Source organism: Dreissena polymorpha, chromosome 3 (genome assembly GCF_020536995.1).
Source record: "Dreissena polymorpha isolate Duluth1 chromosome 3, UMN_Dpol_1.0, whole genome shotgun sequence".
NCBI classification, from domain to species: Eukaryota; Metazoa; Mollusca; class Bivalvia; order Myida; family Dreissenidae; genus Dreissena; species Dreissena polymorpha.
Genome location: NC_068357.1, coordinates 4,199,254 through 4,218,787, shown reverse-complemented (window position 1 = coordinate 4,218,787; position 19,534 = coordinate 4,199,254). Strand labels below are relative to the sequence as shown.

Here is a 19,534-nt window from a genome sequence, read left to right as displayed (position 1 = left end):
TTATTCACCTCCTTGAAATTTAGTGGTGGAATTATCAATGCTCAATTAACTGAAAATTTAAATAGTGTCCCGTTTTAAAGTTACCAGGTGGAAAGAAAACTTTCTATCAATTATTTTCAATGTAATGTAAGCTATGCAATTTCCAATTTTAACATCACCAAGTTTTAAAATATTATATTAATATAATCATGATATGTGATCTGATTATCAATGTCAAGTAAATATGACTTCTTAAACAAGTTAAACTGCAGATATTTGTCAACATTTCAAATTTTAAACTATGCATGAAGCCGCAAATTATCAACAATATGTGACCCAGATATTGCCCAGATAAACTTTCTGACTAAGTTTCATCAATAAGACAGAAGCTGCACATTGGGTGATCACAATAGCTCACCTAGAACAATTTGTGCCCAGTTGAGCAGTACTTATTAATACTTGTCAAATCGTTTTCGAATCAAAATGATATTTGCAACACCGTTTTAACAGTCAATTAACAATCATGTGTCATTCTTGACACTTGGGTATAAAATAACCCTACAAAATGCCTCATGACTTAGTTTCGACCCATAAGAAGCCCAAATTGTTCTTTAATAACTGGTGAAAAATTATACACTGAATTTATTTTCATTAATAAACCACTAGTTTAAAGTGTATTTAATGCAACGGGATTTTCCAGATATAGAGAATAGACAGTTCAAGTATGTTATTAAGCAACAGTAAATACCTGTCTGAATTTGGCCCTGGCTTCTTTTTCTTTCATTCTACCGTGAGCAACTAAATAATCAAAGACTTCACCTGAAAAATTATAAAAACATTGAAAATACACTTTGAAAAAGGTATGAAATGTGAACAAAATATAAGATATTTGATAATTTGCCATTCACTGACTGAATACTGGGTTGGACACAAGCATTAGTTTGCTACACCGTGGCTACACGATTGAGAAACGACCACCTTAATCCTGATTATAGATTGCTGGTCTGTCAGTATTTTGGAATTCTGGAAAGTATTTTATGTGTTTTAAGAATTTCATTTAAAAAAAACCTTTGCCATATTTTGGAAGTAAATGACTAAAGTGAATTGTGGGATATGGGACTTTCGCATCCAGCATGTGTAAAAACATGTCGGTTAATTTGACTCGTGAACATTAGGAAACATTCATATAAATAATTTCAACTTTTCTAAAAGTGAATGTAAATTTACAATGGATAATCTATTTTCTGAAAAGGAGACAAACAAGTTTCTGTGAATAATTTACCTGACTTAGTCTGTACTCAAACCATCAAGATTACTTATTTATAATTGTCTGTGTCTGTTAATGTTCTAAGTTATATATATGGCAAACATTATTTCAATAAAATTCTGTATTGTGATCTAAGGGTATCACGTTTACAGATTTTTCTAAACGTTTAAACGAAATGAAATAAACAAACGATACCGTTTAAACGGTATCCATACGTCAGTTTTAAAAGCATCAGTGCCATCACATTTCCAAACTGAAAGTAGTGATTATTTCCGGAAGTTATATTTAGTTCATAACCCATTCGCACAATGACATCATATTAAAACCAACTGTTCTCGTCGTTGTCTAACCATTGGGTTACGCGTTTTCTACTTACATGCCGTTATATTTTGTAACAAAGATGAATTAGTATTTAACCCACATTTCTTCAATAAGAGTACACCGGTTTTATTTTTTTTTATTGTTTTACTTAACAAGATGTACATCAAAACTAGTATCTGTTCATTAAATTTAAAATGAATGCCGATGAATAAACGGCCGGAAATTTTCCTCATGCACTTCATGCAGACGCGCGTTGAATGTTCAAGACGATTAGGGGCATGATCATGCAAGAAATAGCTGGAAACTTTTTCCGAGCACTTCGTGCCAATGCAGGTTAAATATTCAAGACGTCCAGTTCGTACAGGTGTATTGTTATGTCTACCGTACTGTGAATAAGGGCCATCTGGCGCACGTGATACAAATACGAGTCTTTTTCAGCAGCTTTTAATGAGTTTTGCAACATCGTAATGTAATGAACTAAAATGGATTATGTTGACATTGACTGTCGTTTAAACGTTTACTGTTTTTGTAAACGTTTTTGCGCAAAACACGAAACGCCATCGTTTAAACGTGATACCCAATCTTACTTCACTCCATGCAGTGTAACCACAATTTATATAGGATGATCTCTTTTGTAAAAAAAATAGTTGGATAGTAAAGTTAGGACATTATAAGCGACTAAATTGTGCAGTTTTTAATTATATGTAAAGTTTGAAACATCCATTCCGCATTAATTCCTGGAGGTATGTTCCTTATAAAAAATTGAATGTGATGTTATTATCAATATCAATACTTGTTACTCTATAAAATTGTTAATAGCAAGTAAAAAACATGTTGGATATGTCTGTATTTATGAGAACATTGCCATCCGAAAAAGGGACAAAATATGGACGCATATTTTAAAAGGGTGGGGCATAAATTTGTAAGGGGAGCATCATGCCATTATGCTTTAGCTAAATCCGGGTTAATTCCTACACGTGTTACATAAAAATGTCAGTTTCAGAAGGACCTGTTGATTTCATGATTAAGTGATCCTTCAGTCATCCTGCAAAAAAGTTTAAATCCAATCCTGTATTATAAATAAAGTTATAATCTCTCATATTTTTTTTATATAAAAAATAAAGAGGTGAGCAATTAAATTTAAAAAAGTAAATAAAGTTATAATCTCTCTTTCATATTTTTTTATATAAAAAACAAGGGCTGTTTGTAAAACATGCATGCCCCCCATATGGGCTGTCCGTTGTAGTGGCAGCCATTGTGTGAATAGGATTTTTGTCACTGTGACCTTGACCTTTGACCTAGTGACCTGAAAATCAATAGGGGTCATCTGCGGGTCACGATCAATGTACCTATAAAGTGTCATGATCCTAGGCAAAAGCGTTCTTGAGTTATCATCGGAACATCATTTTACTATTTCGGGTCATCGTGACCTTGACCTTTGACCTTGTGACCTCAAAATCAATAGGGGTCATCTGCAAGCCATGATCAATCTACCTATGAAGTTTCATGATCTTAGGCGTATGCTTTCTTGAGTTATCATCCGAAAACCATTTTACTATTTGGGTCACCGTGACCTTGACCATTGACCTAGTGACCTCAAAATCAATAGGGGTCATCTGCGAGTCATGATCAATCTACCCATGAAGTTTCATGATCCTAGGCGTATGCGTTCTTGAGTTATCATCCGGAAACCATTTTACTATTTCGGGTCACCGTGACCTTGACCTATGACCTAGTGACCTCAAATTCAATAGGGGTCATCTGTAAGTCATGATCAATCTACCCATGAAGTTTCATGATCCTAGGCGTATGCGTTCTTGAGTAATCATTCAAAAACCATTTTACTATTTCAGGTCACCGTGACCTTTGACCTAGTGACCTCAAAATCAATAGGGGTCATCTGCGAGTCATGATCAATGTACCTATGAAGTTTCATGATCCTAGGCCCAAGCGTTCTTGAGTTATCGTCTGACAACCACCTGGTGGACGGACCGACAGACCGACATGAGCAAAGCAATATACCCCCTCTTCTTCGAAGGGGGGCATAATAAAGAGGTGAGCAATTAAATTCAAAACTAGGCCCAAGGGTTCTCGAGTTATCGTCTGACAACCACCTGGTGGACGGACAGACCGACAGACCGACCGACCGACTGACATGAGCAAAGCAATATACCCCCTCTTCTTCGAAGGGGGGCATAAAAAGTAATATGATATACTGCAGCAATTTACCACAGCTGTGCATTTCATTCATATCTCCTATGTACATTGAAAATTCACAATACCAAATTACGTGTTGAGTTGATCTCAATACCAAATTATGTTTACAATTGATATCCAAAAGTTGTCATGTATTTTGCCTGTGTATATTCACAAGTTTTTGAGGGTGTCAGTTTCTATCATAAAAATGTATTTTTTCAACTTAGAACAAGCAGGAAAAGACAAAAGTCTAAAGTTTAAAGAAAACCGACACACTTAATGCCCTATTGATTGACTTCAATTGAACTTAGAGACTTAGTTTAATTCATAATCAATTGCTATATTTTTGTGACCGATTTAACTGATATGAGTTATCTGTTTTTACTTGATTTCACACATACAGTATTGATCCTATACAACTGAAATCTGCTAACAAAACCTACCTTGAGTAGAATTTAAAATGCATACTTGTCCATTTTAATGTCAAGGTGGAGATTAAAATAACTATCAACAAGGACTTTTATTTGGAACTAGGCGTTTTGAGATCGGTTGCTTATAAATATCCAGGGACTATATTAAAGCATAAACAAGATATATGACACACTTTTTCTCATACCGGTAATTCATAATTGCAGACACATTTTTAAAAGAGAAATAACCCTCCTGTTCAATAAGTTTTATGATAAATTTTCATTAAAAAGAATTACATTTCAAAACAAAAAATATTCATTTAGCATGATATTCATAAACTTTGCACAAAAAAAAATATGTAAACTAAAAAATAAACACTTAACTAACATTGTTTACATCATAAGACTCAAACTTAGCATAACATGTATGCGATTAATTTTTTGCAAAAAAAATACAGCCTCTTAAAGGCCGTTCGCCAATGGCAAAAAAATAACATTTTCCCCAAAAATTATGACCAAATTTTACCCCAAAAAGAGGCCAAACTTTTCCAATAAACTCAATAATTGGTTTTATTAGTATTTAATATTTATTAAAAAATTGCAGTTTAAAATGCACTTATAAACAAATGGAATACTGTTATTCATGATCATATTTATAATGTTTAATTTTTCCCAATATTGTGGTTTATTGTGCTATATTTTCCATTCCAAAACTCACAGGCTGTAAATTAAGGCAAAAAAAAATCACTGCTGTCTTAACTCAAAATTTGCATAGAAGTCATAGACTCAGACTTGTAAATTAAGACAAAATAATGTGAGAGTCATAATTCAAACTAAGATCAAAATAGTACAGGGCCTTTGCTACACTTTGGGGGATTGGGGCCAGAGCCCTTAGAGGGGGTAATTTTGCGTTGTTTTGGGCGAAAATGGGAATTTTAGATCTTTTCACCAACCATTCAAAACCTAAAATTGCTATTTTTTTATGTTATTTACATTAATATACATTTAATCAAAAGTTTGTAGCACGATACCAGCTGGCAACATAGGTTAAAAATTATATAAAAAAAATATTTTTTTTTTTTTTTTTTGGAGGGGGAATTTTTAGCTGAAATAGGGGAAAAAAGTATACTTTTTTAATGGGGGAAGCGCCGATATTCCGCTGTAAAAAGTGCAAAACGAGGGCCCTGTAGTAGCATATAACTCACCTCCACTTGCATATTCCATTACTAAGTAAAGTGTCTTTTCTGTTTCTATCACTTCAAATAATTTCACTGAAAACAGAAATTTATACAACACATACAGTAAACATTATACCAAATTCAACTCAAATTATAACAAGGGCTGTTTGTAAAACATGCATGCCCCCCATATGGGCTCTAAGTTGTAGTGACAGCCATTTTGTAAATATGTTTTTTGTCACTGTGACCTTGACCTTTGACCTAGTGACCTGAAAATCAATAGGGGTCATCTGCGAGTCATGATCAATGTACCTATGAAGTTTCATGATCCTAGCCATAAGCTTTCCTGAGTTATCATCAGGAAACCATTTTACTATTTCGGGTCACTGTGACCTTGACCTTTGACCTAGTGACCTGAAAATCAATAGGGGTCATCTGCCAGTCATGATCAATGTACCTATCAAGTTTCATGATCCTAGGCATAAGCGTTCTTGAGTTATCATCCGGAAACCATTTTACTATTTCGGGTCACCGTGACCTTGACCTTTGACCTAGTGACCTCAAAATCTATAGGGGTCATCTGCTAGTCATGATCAATATACCTATCAAGTTTCATGATCCTAGGCATAAGGGTTCTTGAATTATCATCCGGAAACCATTTTACTATTTCGGGTCACCGTGACCTTGACCTTTGACCTAGTGACCTGAAATTCAATAGGGGTCATCTGCTTGTCATGATCAATCTACCTATGAAGTTTCATGATCCTAGGCATAAGCGTTCTTGAATTATCATCCGGAAACCATTTTACTATTTCGGGTCACAGTGACCTTGACCTTTGACCTAGTGACCTCAAAATCAATAGGGGTCATCTGTGAGTCATGCTCAATGTACCTATGAAGTTTTATGATCCTAGGCCTAAGCGTTCTTGAGTTATCGTCTGACAACCACCTGGTGGACGGACAGACCGACCGACAGACCGACCGACCGACATGAGCAAAGCAATATACCCCCTCTTCTTCGAAGGGGGGCATAAAAATATATGATGAAAATTCACAGCTTAAAAGTATTTGACTAAGCTTTACTCACACAAACAGATATCAATTTTTCTTATATAATTCACTATCGATCAAATGCACCAGGTCAAAATGGCTGTAAAATACTGCAAACAAATATTTGAATGACCATTCAAGTGCAAGCAAGATTTCCAGTAAAAAAATGTCCAAATAAAAAGTTAAACACTCCTAGAGGAAAATAAAAATATCAAAATGTATTTATGGAATCAGTTATTTCTTGCATTGAGTCAGCAAACAGACATGGCTTTTTGAAAGCATAGACTTGTGTTTTAGTGGTAAAAAAAGGTTTTAAAAGATTGACACTTTTTCCAAAACTGTTGAAAATTCTATGTTTGGTAATTCCTTTGAACCAATCATAGTAATTTACCAACTCAACAAAGGTGCAGGGGAAAAATATTTTTTAGACATTCCTAGCTTCCAAATAAATATGCTTTTAGAAAGGGACTTTACTCAAGGAAAAAATCTAGGTCAGAAAATACATGTTTCATCCTCAGATTTTTTTCACTTGTCCTGTATGTCGAGAGCTTTTTGGAAATTCACATGTACTTTCAAGATTTATCCATCAATACCAGCGGAAGAGTGGATATTTTTTCCCCTGAAGGTGTGACACAATACTCTCAATTTTCTGTTAGTTGTCAGATTTTTTTCTTTTAAATTTACATCCTAAAACATCCAATCACAGTACAAAATGTTTTTTGCATGATGATTGTGTGTTCCAGGAAGTAATTTCACTTCAACAGTTCCTCTTGCATATGAGCCTTGCTGCAGAAGTACGGGGTTATTTAAATGTGTAAAATGTTGTCAAAGATTAGACTGTGAAATCTGCAGTATTATCAGGGACAATACTTTCCACCTCAGCTAGATTTTTGCTAGGAATAGACTTCATATAACCGTTAAATACAATAAAAGCAGAAAGTGTTGTCCCTGATTTGCCTGAGGCAACACTTTATGCACCTGCATTCAAACCTGTTTAGCCTGAGCAAGGATCATATGATAAGTGGTTTTTTTAATTAAGCAAAAAATTGTAATGGCCGACTATATATAGAAATTGAAGTCATATTCCCAATGGCAACAAGCATGTTGATTCAAAAATCCATTCAAAAAAATGCACAATGTTTTGAAGTTGAACAAAAAACTGATTAAGTGCAAAATTAAAAAGTTTGAAAGTTGTTATATCTATTGATATGTAGAGGATTTTCTTTTTTGTGTAAATAAATAATAAAATAATCTTATTTCCCAGTTTTAAGTAAATTGATTATAAAATTCCAAATTTCAACATCAAAGGTCATAATCCCAAAATATTAAGGAATAATCCCAATGAAGACTGGAGGGCTATTATCTCATTGTTTGAGTAAAAAAATAAACAGCAATAATCTATGTTTCAAAACTAGAATAGATTCAATTCAATATGCAGAAAGGATGTTAATGATCGTAAGCATTAGATCTGCCTGCAGCAACTTGCAATAATTTGATATAAATCCTTGAAAACACTTTTCCTTAATAAAATAAACCTTTCAAAAGCTTAGTGCATTATGTTGAACACAGATCAATAATGGAAGAACATCAAATGTAACAATGTTTAAATCATTACTTTAAATGTGTTATTTTAAACAAGATATAATTGGGACAAATCTTCTTACTAAGTTTCATAAAGATCGGACAATAAATGTGGCCTCTACAGTTTTAACAATGTTTAACTATAGGTTTTACATATGGAAAAATGACCCGCCCCTGGCGGCCATATTTTTCAACCAACCAGAACCATTTTCAAACTCATCCAAGATATCATTGGGACAAATCTTTCTGACAAGGTTTCATGAAGATTTGGCAATAAATGTGGCTTCTAGAGTGTTAACAAGGCAAAGGTTGACGCCGCACGCGGGATCCCAAGAGCTCACATTGTGCTCAGGTGACCTAAAAACAATACTCTGAACCTTTGTAGATAAATTTTTCGAAGCCTTTTGCTTGTGTTCGCATTTGGACATTTGTCAACTTTCACTGAGAAAGAATAATTGCAAAATAGTTGCATGTCTGGAAATCTGCTAATAAATATTACTAGATACTTTGTGGATAGTTCGCCTTAAAGTTTGCAATTCCTGATAAATACACTCACCTATATTTGGATGATCTAGCATTTTCATTATTCTAACTTCACGGAATAACTGGAATTAAAAGCAGACACAATAACATACCACACAATATTGTGATAAAATAATAAAACATAAATGGCAAGAGATTCTGAATACTAGTTGATTCTAGGAACTTAAGCTTTTTAACTTGTAACAAGCTAATTTCTCATAAAACCCATTATAGAACAATAATCAACTTTTTAAAATTTGTTCAGTCACATAACTTTGCAAGCATTGTACATATAACGTCATCAGTAATTATAAATGGACAAGGGCTGTTTGTAAAACATGCATGCCCCGCATATGGGCCTCTCGTTGTAGTGGCAGCCATTGTGTGAAAACGTTTTTTGTCACTGTGACCTTGACCTTTGACCTAGTGACCTGAAAATCAATATGGGTCATCTGCAAGTCATGATCAATGAACCTATGAAGTTTCATGATCCTAGGCGTAAGCGTTCTTGAGTTATCATCCGGAAACCATTTAACTAATTCGGGTCACCATGACCTTTACCTTTGACCTAGTGACCTCAAAATCAAAAGGGCTCATCTGCGAGTCATGATCAATATACCTATGAAGTTTCATGATCCTAGGCGTATGCGTTCTTGAGTTATCATCCAAAAACCATTTTACTATTTTGGGTCACCGTGACCTTGACCTTTGACCTAGCGACCTCAAAATCAATAGGGGTCATCTGCGAGTCATGATCTATCTAACAATGGAGTTTCATGATCCTAGGCGTATGCGTTCTTGAGTTATCATCCGGAAACCATTTTACTATTTCGGGTCACTGTGACCTTGACCTTTGACCTAGTGACCTCAAAATCAATAGGGGTCATCTGCGAGTCATGATCAATCTACCTATGAAGTTTCATGATCCTAGGCGTATGTGTTCTTGAGTTATCATCCGGAAACGATTTTACTTTTTCGGGTCATCGTGACCTTGACCTTAGACCTAGTAACCTCAAAATCAATAGGGGTCATCTGCGAGTCATGATCTATCTAACGATGAAGTTTCATGACCCTAGGCGTATGCATTCTTGAGTTGTCATCCGGAAACCATTTCACTATTTCCGTCACCGTGACCTTGACCTTTGACCTAGTGACCTCAAAATCAATAGGGGTCATCTGTGAGTCATGATCAATCTACCTATGAAGTTTCATGATCCTAGGCGTATGTGCTCTTGAGTTATCATCCGGAAACCATTTTACTATTCCAGGTCACCGTGACCTTGACCTTTGACCTAGTGACCTGAAAATCAATAGGGGTCATCTGCGAGTCATGATCAATCTACCTATGAAGTTTCATGATCCTAGGCCCAAGCGTTCTTGAGTTATCATCCGGAAACCACCTGGTGGACGGACCGACAGACATGAGCAAAGCAATATACCCCCTCTTCTTCGAAGGGGGGCATAAAAATAGATGATAATACACATTCATAAGGTATACACATGCATACCAAATACGAAGGTTACATCTGAAGCCATATAGAAGTTATATGTATGAGCATGTTTCAAGCGCAAACGCAATTTTTTATGATTCAAGGGCCGTTACTACATGTAACTCACTAACTAACTAACTAACTGACTGGCGGACAGTGCCATTTTAATATGCCCCCAGAACATATGTTCTGGGGGCATAAAAATTAAAACTTCCTTTAGAAACCATGAATTGTCGGTTTCAATTTTTAGGTCATTGGGCACAATTGAGAAAAAAAAGATTTTATTAAGAATCCTTCTTTTACAGTTTTAATAATGTTATTGTTTCACATACTGCTCCAATTGTTAATATTTTTTTGTTTTTTAATTCAACCATTTGTAAAGGCATAAGTATGTTTCTAAATACTGACCTACATGTGTAGTACTAATTCATCTTCCTTTAATATTATCTCATTGACAAACAAAATTAAATTCAGACTTGTCGACGCATACTTGGAAATGTACTCCAGATAAAAATATCATAGGTATTAAAAATCAGTGTTGCCAAAATATACAGCTCAATCACAGGGCATGTCTATTAACCCTTTACCACTTAGATACGTTTTTTTACTCATTTGTAGTCCCTTAGAAAGTTACATTTAATTAAAGACCTTTCTTACTAGATTGAAGTTTTAAAGGGTTCATTTTAAACCTTAGATACTAATGAGCAGCAAACAGCATAAAACCTGAACAGACTGTGAGTTACTTGCAGGCTGTTCTGGTTTTATGCTGTTTGCACATAGACATTTTCACTTTGTTTCTGAGAGAGAAAGGGTTAAATTGACCATGAGCATAATATGTTAAACCAATAAATAAACTGCATGTAGCACACCATATCAACAAGCGGCATTATTAAAACTTCTGTGGCAATATGCACATTGTTCTGCATATCTGTATCCCCTTCACATTAAATCAGCTGTGAACCCTCTTTTAAACCCTCTCTTCAGCAAATGGTCCCCTTTTAATAACCATGTCACTTAGCATATAAGGTACAGGGCTAAGTGTGTTTACCTTTTGTAAGCTAGAGGGGTTGAGTTGTGTTTTGTCTATGATCTTGATGGCAACCTGAAAGCAGAGAGACACACAATGAAGTCTATCACAAGTCTGTAAATGATATCAAGCATTGATCAAGATGATTAGATTCACACAAAAAAGTAGATGTTATCCTGGTCGCAAGACCCCAGTCCCATGATTCTGGTGCCCCCCCCCTAACTACTACAAACAAAACAATTAAGTGCATTTAATTAGAAAATATTTAAAATTATTGGTTAAGTGGAGATTGCAGTAATAATGATACTATGGCTTTTGAGGATTTGATAACTACTTATTCCATTAATAGAACCGCACCTATTAAGAAGCCATCCACTAAGAGTAAATCTTTCAAATCGTGCAGTTCTCTCAAAAGAATTGTCGCCCTCTGGATTTTAATGTGTAACAAGGATGGCCCTAACAGTATTCCGTATGTAACTCTTAATGCCTCTTCAACTGGCAGAGCATGAAAATAATTGAAAGTCACCTGATCACAGTGCTTTCCACAGGAAATTTTTCAGGCGCCACGGGGCTTATAGGGGTGGCTTCAGGTGGGGTGTCCCCTCCTGAACTTAATTTTTTCAAATTTAACATGTCAATTGACATTCTTTGGTGCGTAATAACTCTAAGAAACAAGAGCAACGCCTTGCGGGTGCAGACCGCTCATCTATTTTTCTTTTTAAAGGTTTAGGAACCTATCTCAATTTCAATCACAAAGGAGGGAGGGGTGGAGTGGAGAGGGGTGTATAGTGTGTGGGTGTGGTCATTTATTACATTATCTTCCAAAAATGCAAAAAAAAATGCAACAAATTTTTTTTTTTTGGGGGGGGGGGATTCTTAGGTGGGATGGTTGGACGGTATTTCAAAAATAAAATAATAAAAATAAATATTTGTGTTTTTTCACCATGTTTGAAAAAAACAAGAGATGTGTTTGTCAGAAACACAATGCCCCGTATTGCGCCACATTGAAATTTTTGTTTGTTTGTTGTTTGTTATCGCAGGATCCAGAAAAGTGTGACAGACAGACAGACTGACAGAGCGCAAACCATAGGTCCCCTCCTGTGAAACCGGTAGGGGACAATAAAAGGACATTATGTGATACTTATAAACAAGGAGGTTTATAGTTGGTGTTCTGTAATAAAAATTGGTGGATAAGAACATGAATTTCTCTCCTGATACAGTTTCTGCAGTGTCGGTGTTTGCTTCTTTAAATTTAAACATATGAACAAAGGATCATACAAAATAACTCCACCTCAAGTAATCTGCTTGTATTCATAATTAGGCCAAATCATAAAGTCAACTCAATTATCCGGTTCTAAACTTTTAAAATAACATTGACCATTGTTAATACTTATGGCCATGATACCAAAAACAACAAATAACTCGACCAATACACAGCCAACCATCAACTGAGCAAAAACAATTCAGGGATTTCAAATGTCAAAAAGTCAAAAAAGTTTGATCTTGATAAGGTCCCCAAGAAAATTGGTAACAGTTTGAGGCACAATCTCTAGCGGTCACAGCAAGATATGTGCTTTAACATGCCATTACTCATAGCAAAATGATCACAGTATTGATCGCATAAATGACGTTTAATGGGACAATCTACATGTTAAACAACAAATAGTGTATTTACTGTTATAATAAGCATTTCAGTTAACAAATGAGCAACAAATAAAATTTAACACTTCAATTTCCTGTCAACTATAGACATTTAACAAGGAAAGGTTTAACAAATAATTGTTTGACTTTTTTTTCAAGCCCAGAGAACACTGGTGAACATATTTGTATTGAAATCATCTATCAAATAAACAGGTTGAGTTCAATAAGATCCTAAGATCCCACATGCAACAATTTGTTATGAATAACATAGTTTTACCAGACAGATTACTTAACAAACCAATTTAATACTATTTACTACATGTGGGATATGTATTGTGCAGCCACATGTTTAAAATGCCATCAGTTGTCAATTTATCAAGGCTGGCTGAATCCCAAATAAAATAATATACAGCATGGCCTTCCCACAGATTTTTCAGGCGACCAAATCTTTAAGGGGTAGTTCTTTGGTGTACCTTCCCCCAAACACAATTAATTATATTCTCTACCAAGTACAATCCAATTTACCGTAAAAAGTTGTGTATAAGGCGCACTTTTTTACCCCAAAATTTCATTTTAAAAACTTGATGCGCGTTATGCACAACTACAGCCATGCCAAGACATTTTTTCGCTGTCAGTTACCCAGTAGCGGTAATTCGCATCATTCTGTTTTCCGGTGTTTTAACTGTAACTATGTTAATAATAGTGTTATATTGACGATCTGAATAAGATGAACAAACATTATAAAGTTAACATATATATTTTCTATCTTTTTCAGGTACGTACAGAGCATTGAAATCAAATAAATTTGAAGAAGATAATGAAAAACAATGAAGCCATTTTTATTTAAATGTTATTGTTTACTTTTCCCACAATATTATACCCTACTGTACTAGGGTTACACAATTTATTTGGGGGCACTTGTCAATTTACAATAGTATGTCGGCAAGGTATTTCCCGATATTTTTAAGATTATTTTTCTTGCTTTTCAAATGTGTTAATAAAATTGATGCTGTGTTTGTTTACACGTTTTCATACGTCTTATCAAGATTGAGGATGTGATTATTGAGCAATTTGCGTCACCTATCAAGTTTTGTGTAGCTGGGCTATTATCAAAACATGCGAACCGGCAAACGGCTTCACACCTCCATTGTTTCTTTATCGCCGGTAATGTCGTAATGGTGTTGAGAAGTTTGAGTCGTTAAAGTCTCCTGTCAATTTTAGACACTCGAAAAGAACGCATGATATCGGCATTGTAAATAAAACGCGCGATTGTGAATAAGCCATGCATGAATAAACAGGTGACAATACCAATCAATAATGTCAGTTTCTTAGTTATATCTAATCCATCCGTTGTGTACTCCACGATAAAATCGTGGACAGTTACTTCGGAGACATATGATGAAAACCTTGATGGTATCCTCGTGGAAAGTGTGCATTTCATTCATAATTCATTTAAATCCAAACATTTATTTTTACGCATAATATGATTTTAAAAAAACACCAACTAGTTGTATCGTTATCGTCTTAAAAATAATTTATAATTGAAGCAATAAAAGAATAAGTAAGATCGGCAATGTAAATATAACGATTTTCAGTTAGCCTGCGGTACGGAATTTTTCCCCCGATTTTTTTGCTTCAAAAACTTTTTTTCCCGATTTTTTAGCTTTAAAAAGTAGATGCGCGTTATACATAAATGCGCGTTATACACAACGTTTTACGGTACATTAGCTGATGTGATGAAGTTTCTTGCAAAATAATGTTGTTTCTTTATTCATTTTAGTCATTTATTCCAATATGTACTAATATAAAATCTGATCATTTTTCAAGCTAAACTGCTTCTATCTACTTAGTTTGCATGTCTATCTTATGGCCCTATTCCACTACGAAAACAAGCCCACGATTCGCTACGATTTCTCACATTTATTGAATCGGGAAGACTCGTTACAGTCTACGATTCAGTTACGACAGTGGTACGATTGAGTTACAACAAATCGTGGGGTTCGGTTGAAGTCTTGCGACTAAGCTAGGACCTCAACAAACGCACCCATGAATTCGGCACCAATATCTACTGATATTGATTCTAACACGGCACGCGTCTTGTTTTCTATAGACAAAGAAGGAAATAAAGAGTGGGTTATTCTGCAATAAATTATGGGCGGAGCTTAATGTTTCGAAAATAGTTCCGAATAAATAAAGAAAATATTGCAGTAAAATGCATGTGCTTAAATTCCGCTCTTAAAGAAATGTAAAAATTGTAGCACGTATATAAATGTAATGTAGCAACAAATTGCATATTTGGTGATAAGTGGCATGACCACGCCTGCAAAGAATTTGTTTGTTAAGAAACGTAATTAAGAAAACATTTATAGCATGTCAGCTTTTCAAAAGAATTAACACATGTGACGTCATTTAGTTTCTATGAGTGTTGTTCTCAATGAAAGTGACGTAATTTGCAAAATATTTATAAATGAAAACGATGTCAAATGTTTGTACAATTCAATGACGTCACTAAATAGTGAACTTTTTACTAAGAAGGGCGGAGTATTGAAAAATATAGTTCACGTCCAAAAGCTTGAAGCAAATCAATCAGAATCGTGTAAGAAAAGAAATAATGTTTTTCTATGATGGCTTGTTGTCGAATCACCCACAGTAAGGAGTATAGATTCGTGTTATAAAAGCACTCGTGCTCCGCCTTCGTGATTTAATTCCTACGCATCTATACTCCTTAATGTGGGTTATTCGACAACAAAACATGATGGAAAAATATTATTTCTTTATCATTCTTTACAAAATCGTAACTGTTTCGTAACTAAATCTCAAGAATCTTAGCGGGCTCCCAACTCAATCGGGGTGAACTCTTGAGAGTCTTGACAAAGTCGTAAATGATTCGTAGACAGATCACGTGATCACCGTTTCCCCGATTGAGTCACGAATTACATAAGATTCCATTACGACGCCCAAGAACACACAACGACAGTGTTACGAGTCAACTGCGATTAAATTCAGTCTTGGAGGTCTTGGTCAAATTTTAAACACGTTTAAAAACTGGCCGCGATTTTTTGGGACCTCACGACTGGCCCGCTACTAGCTACGATTGAGTTAGGACCTTCGCTGATTGAGTTACTAATGTCCCCCACCTCAAAATATTGAAAATCGGGACAAATCGTGGGGAATTGGGTCATAGTGGAATACCCCTATTAAGCGCACACTGTTGCTACACACATGCTTTCCATGAACAGAACAGGACATTGCCAACTACAGCAACAGTTCTTGGCTCTTTTTTGCATGGTATACATCAGTGATTTTTTGCCCAAAATAACAGCCTCTTACAGACTGTTTCCCAATGGCAAAAAACACTTCTTCCCAAAAATCTGACCAAAATTTCCCCAAAATACCAAACTTTTCGAAGAACCCAATAATTGGTTTATTGAGTTAATTATACAGGGATATAATTCCATAGAACTTAATATAATTAACTTTAAAATGTAGTTAAACATGCACTTATAAACAAATGGACTACTGTTATTAATAATCATATTAATAATTCTTATTTCTCCCATTGTGATGGTTTATAATGCTATTTTTTCCAATCCAAAAGGCACAGGCTGTAAAATAGGGAGCAAAAAAAAACACACTGTACATGAACCATATAATTTGTAAATTGTAGGTGTGGACAAAGGTAGCTGTCAGAATATAACGCAAGTGTTAAGTCTTCAACTTCAAGAACCAGACATTCTATTGTATCAAGGACTTGGTTATCTAACATACCAAGCAGGAATCGAGGATTTTTATTTTTACTTGGTTATGTTCAACCTGATGTTTGCAAGAACACAAACCTTCAAAACTCTGTAAAATAACAAGTTTTTCCACAGTCCTTGTTTAGCAGCTTTCAAAACACATTTATCAATTCATTCAAACTTTTCATCTAACGATTCCTTTGCAAACAGGCAATAATATGTTCAATACATCAATGTATCTAGTGTAAGGCCCATATAAACAGATATGAACAATAAGCAATTGATCCAACATGGTTGGTGTTTATAAAGCACTGATGTTCTATCAAAGCCACTTTAATTTTGGCATGACTCATCTACAAGTTCCTGTACAATGATAACAGTAGTGCATACTTACCACGCTCTGTCTGTTTACATCTCTACTACATGTATGCAATATCAGTGCTCCAGCTAGGATTTGAAAAGGGCAGGGGGGCTTTTTTGTCAAAAGGGCACTTTCGACGCGCAATATTTTGTCAAAAGGGCACTTTCGACGCGCAGTATTTTGTGAAAAGGGCACGTACGAGCGTGCGGGTGTTTCTGGAATGCTTCCTATTGCATGTTAATTTATATGTTATAAATAATTGTATTATTCCCATTATTATTAAACCATTCAAATATTATGTCTACAATGAGGATTAAAGTAATTACAATGTAATAAGAGATTTATGAATAATCATATGTAAAAAAAAAAAAATTTTTTTTTTGGGGGGGGGAGGGGGGGGGGGCAGGGCGGAGGTTCGTGGGGGCAGGGCGGAGGTTCGGGAGGGCAGGGCGCGGCGCCCTTCGATTTAGGCCTAGCTGGAGCACTGCAATATCAATGTATTATCATATCCAAATACACAGATATGAAGGGCATATTTAAGTCTATTTTTGGAGCTGTTATTTGACTAATTAAACCCATGCGAAATTTATATAACCCAGCCCCCCCCCCTACCAATCTCAAATAAAACCGCAGTCATACATCTGTATTACAAATTGTGCAAGTCCCTTGAATGTCGCATGAACGCTGTTTTCTTATACACAGGAAATACCAATTCCAACATTTAATCTGGTCATTTGTTTCTTTTCGTCCGCCTACTGGCAACTGTTTGCAGTAAATTGCTCAGCAAGTGGCCAATATAGAATTTTCTAACTCCGCCTACTATTCAGTCTTTAGTGTCTCACTAACCCAATCAGCCATTAATTTGCGTCTTCATAGCATAACCTTTAATGCTATTATGGCAGTAGGGACCCAAAGTGATCGTTAATATTCTGGTAATTATAAAAATAACGCAGTATTCGGAAAGCATTCAGCAATGATTGGTTATCTACATCTAAGTCAGGAAATAATACTTAAAACACAAAACAAATGAGCACCCGTTTTTATTTAAAAACTTAAAAACACCAGAATAAATTTATGTGTGTTTTTATTTTAGAACTAAATGTGTTACTCTCCTTAAAGGGATCTTTTCACGCTTTGGTAAATTGACAAAATTGAAAAAAGTTGTTTCAGATTCGCAAATTTTCGTTTTAGTTATGATATTTGTGAGGAAACAGTAATACTGAACATTTACCATGGTCTAATATAGCCATTATATGCATCTTTTGACGATTTTAAAACCTAAAAATTATAAAGCGTTGCAACGCGAAACGATTAAATAATTTGGAGAGTTCTGTTTTTGTCGTTAAATTTTGTGAAACTACGAAGATTGCTTATATAAGGTATAAAATACGTCAAGTATGTGTACTCGGCGGAATAGCTCAGTAGGCTAAAGCGTTTTTACTTTAGGACTCTGGCAGGACTCCAGGGGTCACTGGTTCGAAACCTGCTGCGGGCATTGTTCTTTTCCTTTTTTTAATTTTATTCTTGATTTTTTACTGGAGCTTTTACGATCCAATGTTTACAATTATCAATATAAAGCATTTAATGAATAAGTTAAAAAATGCCAAAATCTGTGAAAAGGCCCCTTTAAAGCCACACACCTTGAAATGAAATACTTGAAATATTTGTTATAAAACAGTGTGTTTTTTATGGCAATTTCGGGGCGGATATTCGGCCCCATTCCTCTCAAAAAAGAGTATATATTTTCCCCCTATTTTGTAGAAAAAATCCCCTCCAGAAGTTAAAAAAAAAAATGTTTTTTTTTTAGAAAAAACTGTCTTATGATTAGGGCTGTCACGATACGCCGTGAGCGTACCGCGGTATATCGTGGTACGGCAACACTGTATCGCGGTACGTACCGCGATATTTTACAGAATATGTATCTGTGAAGAAAACAGCAGAATAACAAGTTTTACAAACTTTATTAAACTCAATAATCAGAAAACACTGATATCATAGTATGACTAGAAACTGTAAAAGAAACTCTAATAAACTTGATAGAAGTAGTCATTGTTATTGTTCGCGTCTTTTTCTAAAATGTCCGCCACGTTGTTTACAATAGCTGTGACTACGATCTGTGTAAATCGAACGCTTCAAGGGCATGTTCAAAATGCGGAGTCAGCGTATTGAAAATCCGTAGCGTTCTGACTCTTCCTCGACTTATTCAGAATCTTAAGACAACATGATTCGGAAGTGCCATGCTTTGAAAGATCGATATACTAAAGAAAGAAAATAAGAAATAGAATAAACATCTTTTGGATAATTATGAACTTATTTGCAATGGAAATCTGTCCCTAATTCCAAAAATGGTACGGACCCATACATTGCCGTATTTTAAACATGAAAGTTAGACATCTACAAGTGGAAGCGCTCGCTTGACCTGGATATTAACGGATTATTTATTTAGCCCTTTTGAACCGCTTCTACATTTTTCAAAACGATATCTATATCAAAATAATTATGTAATGTATTTATATCTGTGCTAATATAATAATATTAAAAAAACCGGTGCGGCAACGCCGTACCGCGGTGCGATTTTTTTCACAACATGCACCGCGATATACCGGTATACCGGTGAATCGTGACAGCCCTACTTATGATAAATATATCTCAAATTTATTTCATAAACAACTTACAAAGTATATAACTATAATAAATATTTTTTATTATTATTATAAAGAGTAATATTAAATAAGTTTTCCCAAATCAGTGGACTTTTCACATGAATTGCATTT

General features: G+C 35.0%; 1 protein-coding gene across 8 annotated transcripts in view; it reads right to left on the bottom strand.

Moving 5' to 3' along the window:
• The window catches only part of LOC127872792 (MAP/microtubule affinity-regulating kinase 3-like), an 88,802-nt gene that overhangs the window by 53,888 nt on the left and 15,380 nt on the right, over positions 1 to 19,534 (bottom strand). For all 8 annotated transcript variants that reach the window (XM_052416186.1, XM_052416188.1, XM_052416187.1 and 5 more), the window contains 4 exons: positions 11,043 to 11,096; positions 8,539 to 8,587; positions 5,379 to 5,444; positions 728 to 798 (listed from right to left, as the gene is read on the bottom strand). In XM_052416186.1, the coding sequence (XP_052272146.1) occupies positions 728 to 798; positions 5,379 to 5,444; positions 8,539 to 8,587; positions 11,043 to 11,096 (240 nt within the window). The remainder of the gene's footprint in view (positions 1 to 727; positions 799 to 5,378; positions 5,445 to 8,538; positions 8,588 to 11,042; positions 11,097 to 19,534) is intronic.